Source organism: Neolamprologus multifasciatus, chromosome 19, assembly GCF_963576455.1.
Source record: "Neolamprologus multifasciatus chromosome 19, fNeoMul1.2, whole genome shotgun sequence".
Classification (NCBI taxonomy): Eukaryota; Metazoa; Chordata; class Actinopteri; order Cichliformes; family Cichlidae; genus Neolamprologus; species Neolamprologus multifasciatus.
The window spans coordinates 27122509-27134510 of NC_140457.1; the positions used below are offsets into that span (position 1 = coordinate 27122509).

Consider the following 12002-nt stretch of genomic DNA (forward strand, 5'->3'; position numbering starts at 1 on the left):
CATATTTAATATGAGGGTTGCATATATATTATTGAATAATGGGGAATTAAATTAGTAAAAATTTGAATAATTGGCTTAAAAATTCTAAAAAACAGGGTTCATAAATTTATCAGCACAATTCATAGGGTTGGCAAGACTATTTACAGTTAAAAATGGATTAAAAACAAATTGGGGAGAAAAACAGTGATTAAATTAATTTGGCTTTAAAATTCATTAAAAGTAATTTCATAGAGTGCAAATATGTTATTTTTGGCTAAAAAACAGTTAAAATGTAATGTAGATTAAAAAATAAAGACCAAATTCATTTTTACCGAACGAAAGTTAAAAAAGACAAATGGGATTTTACACAGCCGAGGGGAGAATATAAAAGGCGCAGCTCGCACAGGAGCTCATTTTCCACTCGGCACTCGATGAGAGCTGCCAGTCCAACTGTTGCCAGCTAACCTAGCTTACAGTTTTTTGTGTGCCACACCTGAAGAAGACCGTGTACGGTCGAAACGTTGTGGTTTTTTTGTGTTTATTTTTAAATAAACAGGTTTTTTTGGCACACCTTCCTTTGTTGTTTATTATTTTTTCGTGACTTTTTCCTTTCCACATTTTGGAAAGTGTTTTTGTTCATAGTAAAATTAAATAGATATTTTTTGCAGCACATTTTATTTTTTGAAAAAAAGAAAAGAAAAGAAGAAAACAAAAAAAGACTGGACGCCATGGAAGACGGCTGGACGGTGGTGCGTTATGGCCGCCGCCGCCAACGTGACCGCCAAGTCTTCTGGGACAGGTACGGAGGACCGCAGGGAGGGATGGACCGTGCACGCTCCTTTTCCTCCCGGAGAAGGGATTATTTTCCCCATCCTAACCCGCCAGTGCCTCCCCCCCGGGTCCCCTGGTACTTTGGTCCCCAAGTCCCATTCCGCGCGTATGCAGCTGTGGTCCGGCAGGGACGCTTCCAACCAGCCCGAAGAGGGAGCTCTTCCAGGACCAGAGATGACGATGTGATAAGAGAAGCGGCAAGTCCCGATTTTGGAAGACTGATTCGTAAGCTGCATGGCATCTTAAAGATGGTGCACCATCTCCAGAACGTGGCTCCGAAGCCAGGTAGGCTGGAGCCCAGGATGATTGTTAAGATGGTGGATATCCTAGCTGGGATGATTAAGCCGGCATACCCGAGGCAGGATACCACAGACATGATCGTGGGGAATGCAAGGAATTGGGGTCAGATGACCGTCCAGATTTTGATGGAACATTATGAAGGAAGCTTGGAGAGGTTTCTGCAGGAACTCTCCAGCATGGACACTCGTGAATGGAAAAAGGCCTTCGAGGTGGCATCCCGCTGGGCCAAGCGGAACCTAAGACGGATCACACGGAGTATCATTGACCACGCTGAGGCTCTCATCTCAACCCAGCTCGAGGGTGAACCAGTCCAGGTGCGAAAACAGCATGGTGTGGATTCTTCAAGTGGGTCTGCATGTACGGTGCAACCTCGTCAGCGGGTAGACCTCGGTGGCTACCATGACAGACCGGGTCCCTGATGAGGGGGCTAGATGGTCAAGCCCCAACGTGGCTGAATGGATGCCATCTCCCCTAGCAAGGAGGGAGGTCCAAAGAAGGACGAGGAGACCCAAAGGGGTGGTTCTTCCTGAAGAAGATCTCTTGCTAGAAGAAGTACAGGAGGACCACCTGCCAGATTTCGAACCCCTGTTTCCTCCAGAACGTACAGCCTCCCAGTTGGAGTTGGAGGCCATGTTTGATGAGATGCAAGCGGAGGAGGAACGAGATGAGGCCAGGGCTAGAGCGGCAGCGGAGGCCGAGAGAGAGGCCCAAGCAGCAGAGGAGCAGGGACAATCTTCCCAGCTTTCAGCACGAGTTGTACAGGTTCGAGCCCAGGTCCCTCATGAAGGCTCAGAGGACGAGGAGCCGTTGTTTGATCTTTCAGGGGATTTGTTTGATGAGGTCGAGAGTTCCAGGGGTCCTCGGTTCCGGGTGAATCGACATCAGAACACCACAAGGAAGATGACTGACTGGGACTGGGTGGCAAACCGCAAATGGATCTTCTTGGGAGATTCGAACCTCACCAAATTCCCGGACTTCTCCAACAAGAACTTGCAGGTGGAGAGTTTTCCAGGGGCGGACTTCCGCCATGCAGAAGCCTTGTTGAAGAAAACGGTACCGCCACAGGATCTGGTGGTGGAGAAGATGGTCTTGTCCTTCGGGCTCAATAGCAGGGCCAACAAGCCTAAGGAAACGACCATCAAGAATGTGCAGGCGGCAGTGAGGGCTGCGAGGAAGCGGTTCCCATATGCAGAAATTTGGGTTCCTCAGGTTAATTTCTCGGAGAACCTGTCAGCTGAAGACAAGTCGAATCTGCAGGTCCTGAATGACTATATCTACAGGAACAGGGTCCACATTCCCCTTTTGGACGAGGACTTGTTCCACACCGAAGAAGATGACATCCATTGGACGGCGGAAACGGGCAAGGCCATGTTTCATCATTGGACGTCCTTTTTAAACTGCAACACCCCCTGAGTCTGGACCAGTATGGGGGCGACAGTGGACTAAGCCTTCAAGGTCAGGACGTGGTGGTCTTGGCAAAGAACTTTCGACTCTCGAGGCCACAACGGGAACTGTTGAAAAAAGGACTATTCTTTGTTCCAGCATTATATATAGGTAAGAATGAAAAGCTTAAGTTTGAGTTTGATATGCAGAATTACCATAGAAAAGTTAAGTTGGCTACGTATTTTAGGAACTCAAAAAGGAGTGAGAAAATGCCTTTCACGGGTCCGTCAGATTGGACGCCGCCTTTGCACGAGCTTCCACCAGAAGTGGAAACTTTAATTCATAGAGATTTGGACAAGTTTAAAAGTTGTTATAAACCAATTAGAGAAAAACAGAATATTTCATTGATGGAAATTAGAGCACTGCGAGAGCTAAAAAACACTAAACACATAGTCATAAAGCCAGCCGATAAATGGTCGGCGGTTGTAATCTTAAGTCGGGAACAGTATACATTCGAAGTAGAATGACAATTACAGGACACCACATATTACAGGAAATTAGACAAACCATTGTATTTGGACACAATTCCAATTGTTAAAAACATACTTAAATCACTAAAGGACAAAAAATTCATTAATTCTAAACAGTACAAATACCTACTGGGCAGTTCCCAACCTAGAGAGAGGCGGTTTTACATACTGCCGAAAATACACAAAGATCCAGACAAATGGACCATCCCGTACGAGATCCCCCCGGGGAGGCCCATTGTTTCAGATTGCGAGAGCGAGACTTATCGTACAGCGGAATTTCTAGATTTTTATTTGAATCCATTATCTGTAAAGCATCCCGCGTATGTGAAGGACACATATCATTTCATTGACATTGTTAAAAATTTAAAAATAGTTGAGGACTTTTACTTTTTCTCCATGGACGTAGACAACTTGTACACTAATATTCCAATTGAGGCGGGGATTGCTACTGTAAGGAATATTTTTCAGAAATTTCCGGATCCTAAAAGGCCTGACCAGGAATTGCTACAATTGCTAGAAATTAATTTGACAAAGAATGATTTCATGTTTGATGAACAATTTTATTTGCAAATTAAAGGAACCGCAATGGGCAAGAAATTCGCACCGGCTTATGCAAATATATTTATGGCCAATTGGGAAGCGGAAGTGCTTCCAAAGTGTAAAAAGAAACCGGCCCATTATTTGAGATATTTGGATGATATTTGGGGGATTTGGACCGGATCTGAATTGGAATTTACAGAATTTGTGCAAACGTTGAATTCCCATGATCCATCAATTCAGTTAAAATCTGAAATCAATAGGGAGGCCATAGACTTCTTGGACACCACAGTGTTCAAAGGGCCCGCGTTTAACATCACCCGTAAACTCGATATCAAAGTTTTCTTCAAAACTACAGACACGCACGCCCTGTTGCACAAATTTAGTTTCCATCCAAAACACACTTTCCGTGGTATTGTTAAGTCGCAGCTTCTCAGGTTTCGGCGGATTTGTACCCAACCAACGGACTTTAGAAAGGCAGTAATCACCTTATTTAAGGCATTGCGTGAAAGAGGATACTTTCGACCCTTTTTGAAGAAATGTCTTAAGACCTTTCAGGAGGACAGTGAGAAGGTCAAGGGGGACTTAATCCCACTCATTAGTACATTTTCCTCCAACAGCAGGTATTTTAACAGACATATGAAGAATCATTTTGATGAGGTCATAGGTCAGGCAGCTCTTATCCCAAATTCAAGAGTCATTTCGGCCTTTCGGAGGAACAAAAATTTAGCTGACCTGCTTGTAAGGGCAAGACTTCCACGGCTCGAATCGAGCAAACCGAAGTCCTTAGAGGCCCTGTTTACAAAGCTTGAGTTTGTTAGGAATGTAAAGGACAGGACTATTATTTCAGTTACACAGAGTTTCAGCCCACAAACAAAAAATTGTGTTTATGTTATTTTTTGTTCAAAGTGTGGAAAGAAGTACGTGGGTGAAACTGGAAATGATTTGTACAGTAGATTGTACCAACATGTGTATGACATCAGGAAAAAGAAGGAACCTGATGCACCTTTAGTTGTACATTTTCTTAAACATCGCTGGGATTCGCTGAGAATGGCTGGACTACAACAAGGCATGGATTGGAAAGATTGGGAACAAAAAAAGAGGGAGAGATATTGGATTTACACATTGGGAACTAAAGAACCATTGGGACTTAACGTAAAATGGAATTAGGCTTTTATTGGAGGTTTTGGTTAATTTCCAACCCTTAATCCCACCCTAACCTTAACCTCCTCAACTCCATTTGTGTCAGTATGTTCATCCAAACCCATCTTAATTTTGACCCCAACCTTTTTTTCCCAATGTTTCACACTACCCTAACCTCAACCCAAGTCCCATCCCTAAACCTAACCTCAATGTCAGCCCTATGTCAGTCTAACCCCAGTCCTTTGTCTTATCCTAACCCTAACCCCAGCCCTGTATGTTAGCCCTAACCCTAACCATTTTATCCCCACATCTTGACCCTAAGTTCATCCTTAATCTTAATCCCAAACCCAACCCTTTTGATTTTTCATATTTAATATGAGGGTTGCATATATATTATTGAATAATGGGGAATTAAATTAGTAAAAATTTGAATAATTGGCTTAAAAATTCTAAAAAAACAGGGTTCATAAATTTATCAGCACAATTCATAGGGTTGGCAAGACTATTTACAGTTAAAAATGGATTAAAAACAAATTGGGGAGAAAAACAGTGATTAAATTAATTTGGCTTTAAAATTCATTAAAAGTAATTTCATAGAGTGCAAATATGTTATTTTTGGCTAAAAAACAGTTAAAATGTAATGTAGATTAAAAAATAAAGACCAAATTCATTTTTACCGAACGAAAGTTAAAAAAGACAAATGGGATTTTACACAGCCGAGGGGAGAATATAAAAGGCGCAGCTCGCACAGGAGCTCATTTTCCACTCGGCACTCGATGAGAGCACATCTCTGTCAGTCCAACTGTTGCCAGCTAACCTAGCTTACAGTTTTTTGTGTGCCACACCTGAAGAAGACCGTGTACGGTCGAAACGTTGTGTTTTTTTTGTGTTTATTTTTAAATAAACAGGTTTTTTTTGGCACACCTTCCTTTGTTGTTTATTATTTTTTCGTGACTTTTTTCTTTCCACATTTTGGAAAGTGTTTTTTGTTCATAGTAAAATTAAATAGATATTTTTTGCAGCACATTTTATTTTTTGAAAAAAAGAAAAGAAAAGAAGAAAAGAAAAGAAGACTGGACGCCATGGAAGACGGATGGACGGTGGTGCGTTATGGCCTCCGCCGCCAACGTGACCGCCAAGTCTTCTGGGACGGGTACGGAGGACCGCAGGGAGGGATGGACCGTGCACGCTCCTTTTCCTCCCGGAGAAGGGATTATTTTCCCCACCCTAACCCTAACCCTTCGGGAGGGACAGGTTTATTTTCCTCAACCTAACCCTAACCCTATCCTAACCCTAACCCAAGTGGCAAGCCTTAACCATAACACTAGGGGAAACCAGTGGGAAAACCTAAGAAAACATCACCAAACACTAGGGAAAACAAGGGCAAGTCACTTCCTTTGACTTCACAAAACATGTCAGAAAAGTTAGCAAAAATGCTAATGCTAAGCTAGCCCAATGCTAAGCTACCACCACAGGAAACAGTAGGGAGTCAAGTGGGAAACACTAGGGAAAACAAGTGCAAGTCACTTCCTTTGACTTCACAAAACATGTCAACATTTTACATCCTGACATGTCCTTTTTACTAAACCTAAGGTCCGTGAAGGTGCACTAAGACACCAAATATCTTTTGACTTTAATTCCAATCAAGAAAGTCCCAGAACCACGAGTCTCACACCATCGGACTGGGGGTTGGATTCCGCATCCGCATCCGCAGACATATTTTGTCACATGTTAAGTCACCGATCCCTGCCATGTTGGGTGTCTAAGGACACGGCAGGGCCTGAGGAGTACAGTGGTTGTCGAATCAGCCCGATCAGACACTGCTATCTCAGACTTTGACCTGTTTATTTCGTTAAATTTTGACCGATTTGGCCTACGTCCAGAACCGTTGGTGCTATCGACATGGGGTCTTCACCAGGGTGTCCGGAGGACCCCAAAACCCCCCTATAGACACCACTTTCATCCCTCTATGACACTTACTTTTCGAGTTATTCCATTTTATTTAGTCAACTATTGGCTATTACCCCCTAACCCTAACCTAACCCAACCCTAACCCCTAACCCCCAACCCTAACCCTACCCTAACCCTAACAGTGGGAAAACCTAAGAAAACATCACCAAACACTAGGGAAAACAAGTGGGAAATACTAGGGAAAACAAGTGCAAGTCACTTCATTTGACTTCACAAAACATGTCAGAGAAGTTAGCAAAAATGCTAATGCTAAGCTAGCCCAATTATAGGGATGAGAGAACAGCAAAGCATCATGGGAACAAGGAAGTAGGCTCCGTTCCATAATTTGCATATATCGCCCATCGTGCATCTCAAAAACCAAAAACACACAAAACCATGATACTGAAGGGCATGTCTAATAGTGACCTCTGCTGGCAGCCAGCAGCAAGTCATACCCTGACTGGCCACCAGGGTACGCTTTACCCTTGGGATAGGAGCCTAAAAGGCAGCCCCCTGCACTCACTGCCTTTCTGGTTCTGGTCCCAGCTACCGTATCTGCCCTCACCCGTCGCTAGGACAGATAAGGATCGCATAATTGGCATCCTGGTTCGATTCCGCATCCGTCGATAGGTCACATGACTATGTTTGGTCACCTGAACAAAAATATTCGGTCACATGTTAAGTCACCGTTCCCTGCCATGTTGGGTGTCTAACGACCCGGCAGGGCCTGAGGAGTACAGTGCTCATCGAATCAGCCCGATCAGACACTGCTATCTCCAACTTTGAACTTTTTATTCGGTCAAATTTTGACCAATTTGGCCTAAGTCCAGAACCGTTGGTGCTATTGACATGGGGTCTTCACCAGGGTGTCCGGAGGACCCCAAACCCCCCCCCCATAGACACCACTTTCATCCATCTAAGACACTTACTTTTCGAGTTATTCCATTTTATTCGGTCAACTATTGGCTATAACCCCCTAACCCTAACCCCCCCTACCCCCTAACCCTAAAGGAAAAAGGAGAAAATAAGTAAAAGCAAAAGAATGTTTCACAAAAACTAAGAAATAATTTTTCAACTAAAAACACAAGTGGGAGGAGCTAACAAAAGTATAAAAAGCCAAGGGAGGCAAACAGAAAACAGAGAGACAAAGACAAGACACACTGGGTCGGCATGAAGAAGGCAAAAACATGCGGAAACGTCGCGAACGGCCCAGTGATGCTGAGAGTGCACTAAAACCCTAGATAAGGGCAATTTTTTGAACCAGGGCAGGGACACCACCCACCCAGGCTACCAGCTTGCTGGTGGCCTGCTCTTACACAAAACCCTAACCCCTAACCCTAACCCTAACCCCCTAACACTAGGGGAAACAAGTGGCAAACCCTGACCCTAACACTAGGGGAAACAAGTGGCAAGCCCTAACCATAACACTAGGGGAACCAAGTGCCAAACCCTAACCCTAACACTAGGGGAAACAAGTGGCAAGCCCTAACCATAACACTAGGGGAAAACAGTGGGAAAACCTAAGAAAACATCACCAAACACTAGGGAAAACAAGTGCAAGTCACTTCCTTTGACTTCACAAAACATGTCAGAAAAGTTAGCAAAAATGCTAATGCTAAGCTAGCCCAATGCTAAGCTACCACCACAGGAAACAGTAGGGAGTCAAGTGGGAAACACTAGGGGAAACAAGTGGAAAACCCTGACCCTAACACTAGGGGAAACAAGTGGCAAGCCCTAACCATAACACTAGGGGAACCAAGTGCCAAACCCTCACCCTAACACTAGGGGAAACAAGTGGCAAGCCCTAACCATAACACTAGGGGAAAACAGTGGGAAAACCTAAGAAAACATCACCAAACACTAGGGAAAACAAGTGGGAAACACTAGGGAAAACAAGTGCAAGTCACTTCCTTTGACTTCACAAAACATGTCAGAAAAGTTAGCAAAAATGCTAATGCTAAGCTAGCCCAATGCTAAGCTACCTCCACAGAAAACAGTAGGGAGTCAAGTGGGAAACACTAGGGGAAACAAGTGGCAAACCCTGACCCTAACACTAGGGGAAACAAGTGGCAAGCCCTAACCATAACACTAGGGGAACCAAGTGGCAAACCCTGACCCTAACACTAGGGGAAACAAGTGGCAAGCCCTAACCATAACACTAGGGGAAAACAGTGGGAAAACCTAAGAAAACATCACCAAACACTAGGGAAAACAAGTGGGAAACACTAGGGAAAACAAGTGCAAGTAACTTCCTTTGACTTCACAAAACATGTCAGAAAAGTTAGCAAAAATGCTAATGCTAAGCTAGCCCAATGCTAAGCTACCACCACAGGAAACAGTAGGGACTCACTTCCCTTTACTCTAGGAAGCACCTCAGACAAGTTAGCAAAAATGCTAATGCTAAGCTAGCCCAATGCTAAGCTAGCCCAATTATAGGGATGAGAGAACAGCAAAGCATCATGGGAACAAGGAAGTAGGCTCCGTTCCATAATTTGCATATATCGCCCATCATGCATCTCAAAAACCAAAAACACACAAAACCATGATACTGAAGGGCATGTCTAATAGTGACCTCTGCTGGCAGCCAGCAGCGAGTCATACTCTGACTGGCCACCGAGGTAGGCTTTACTCCCTGCACTCACTGCCTTTCTGGTTCTGGTCCCAGCTACCGTATGTGCCCTCACCCGTGCTAGGACAGATTTTCTTACGATTCTTACGATTACATGCATTTGAATGGGGACCTCGCCCGAAACAAAGTATAGGTTTTCATTATGTGAATAACTTGAAAAATCTTAGCTCAAACAGCTGCAAAACCTGTTTGCCCAGCACGGGGATATTGAATCTGATAAGATAAAGCCATAAATATGTGTGTCTGAGTCTTCTATCAAAAGTTACAGCTATTTTATACGAAGTTGTACAAAAACGCTTTATTTCGTCAAGACAGTGCGTTTCTTACGATTACATGCATTTGAATGGTGAGCTCGCCCGAAACAAAGTATAGGTTTTCATTATGTGAATAACTTGAAAATCTTAGCTCAAACAGCTGCAACACTTATTTGTCCAGCACAGGGATATTGAATTCTATAAGATAAAGCCATAAATACGTGTGTCTGAGTCTTCTATCAAAAGTTACAGCTATTTGTATGACGTTGTACAAAAACGCTTTATTTCGTCAAGCCAGTGCGTTTCTTACGATTACATGCATTTGAATGGGGAGCTGCCCAATACAAAGTATAGGTTTTCATTATGTGAATAACTTGAAAAATCTTAGCTCAAACAGCTGCAAAACCTGTGTGCCCAGCACGGGGATATTGAATCTGATACGATAAAGCCATAAATATGTGTCTGAGTCTTCTATCAAAAGTTACAGCTATTTATATGAAATTGTACAAAAACGCTTTATTCCGTCAAGCCAGTGCGTTTCTTACGATTATATGCATTTGAATGGGGAGCTCGCCCAATACAAAGTATAGGTTTTCATTATGTGAATAACTTGAAAATCTTTGCTCAAACAGCTGCAAAACCTGTTTGCCCAGCACGGGGATATTGAACTGTATAAGATAAAGCCATATTATGTGTGTCTGAGTCTTCTATCAAAAGTTACAGCTATTTATATGAAGTTGTACAAAAACGCTTTATTTCGTCAAAGCCAGTGCGTTTCTTACGATTACATGCATTTGAATTGGGAGCTCGCCCGAAACAAAGTATAGGTTTTCATTATGTGAATAACTTGAAAATCTTAGCTCAAACAGCTGCAAAACCTGTTTGCCCAGCACGGGGATATTGAATTATATAAGATAAAGCCATAAATACGTGTGTCTGAGTCTTCTATCAAAAGTTACAGCTAATTTATATGAAGTTGTACAAAAACGCTTTATTTCGTCAAGCCAGTGCGTTTCTTACGATTACATGCATTTGAATGGGGACCTCGCCCGAAACAAAGTATAGGTTTTCATTATGTGAATAACTTGAAAATCTTTGCTCAAACAGCTGCAAAACCTGTGTGCCCAGCACGGGGATATTGAATCTGATACGATAAAGCCATAAATATGTGTCTGAGTCTTCTATCAAAAGTTACAGCTATTTATATAAAATTGTACAAAAACGCTTTATTTCGTCAAGCCAGTGCGTTTCTTACGATTACATGCATTTGAATTGGGAGCTCGCCCGAAACAAAGTATAGGTTTTCATTATGTGAATAACTTGAAAAATCTTTGCTCAAACAGCTGCAAAACTTATTTGACCAGCACGGGGATATTGAATTCTATAAGATAAAGCCATAAGTACATGTGTCTGAGTCTTCTATCAAAAGTTACAGCTATTTATATGAAGTCGTACAAAAACGCTTTATTTCTGAAAGCCAGTGCGTTTCTTACGATTACATGCATTTGAATTGGAAGCTCGCCCGAAACAAAGTATAGGTTTTCATTATGTGAATAACTTGAAAATCTTAGCTCAAACAGCTGCAAAACCTGTTTGCCCAGCACGGGGATATTGAATTATATAAGATAAAGCCATAAGTACGTGTGTCTGAGTCTTCTATCAAAAGTTACAGCTATTTATATGAAGTTGTACAAAAACGCTTTATTTCGTCAAGCCAGTGCGTTTCTTACGATTACATGCATTTGAATGGGGACCTCGCCCAATACAAAGTATAGGTTTTCATTATGTGAATAACTTGAAAATCTTAGCTAAAACAGCTTTAAAACCTGTTTGTCCAGCACGGGGATCTTGAACCGTATAAGATAACGCCTTAAATATGTGTGTATGCTTCTTCTATCAAGACTTACAGCTATTTATATGAAGTTGTACAAAAACGCTTTATTTCGTCAAGACAGTGCGTTTCCTACGATTACATGCATTTGAATGGGGAACTCGCCCGAAACAAAGTATAGGTTTTCATTATGTGAATAACTTGAAAATCTTAGCTCAAACAGCTTCAAAACCTGTTTGCCCAGCACGGGGATCTTGAACTGTATAAGATAACGCCTTAAATATGTGTGTATGCTTCTTCTATCAAGACTTACAGCTATTTATATGAAGTTGTAAAAAAAGGCTTTATTTCGTCAAGACAGTGCGTTTCCTACGATTACATGCATTTGAATGGGGAACTCGCCCGAAACAAAGTATAGGTTTTCATTATGTGAATAACTTGAAAATCTTAGCTCAAACAGCTTCAAAACCTTTTTGCCCAGCACGGGGATCTTGAACTGTATAAGATAACGCCTTAAATATGTGTGTATGCTTCTTCTATCAAGACTTACAGCTATTTATATGAAGTTGTACAAAAACGCTTTATTTCGTCAAGCCAGTGCGTTACTACGATTACATGCATTTGAATGGGGACCT

General features: G+C 42.4%; 1 protein-coding gene across 1 annotated transcript; it reads left to right on the top strand.

The window, feature by feature from the left end:
* The first annotated feature begins 425 nt into the window (after positions 1 to 425).
* LOC146496741 (uncharacterized) lies at positions 426 to 7964 on the top strand. Its single transcript, XM_085144119.1, has 2 exons — positions 426 to 6219; positions 6797 to 7964. The coding sequence occupies exon 1, from the start codon at positions 708 to 710 to the stop codon at positions 1527 to 1529; it is 822 nt and encodes a 273-aa protein (XP_085000245.1). The 5' UTR covers positions 426 to 707; the 3' UTR covers positions 1530 to 6219; positions 6797 to 7964.
* The last annotated feature ends 4038 nt before the right edge of the window (positions 7965 to 12002 follow it).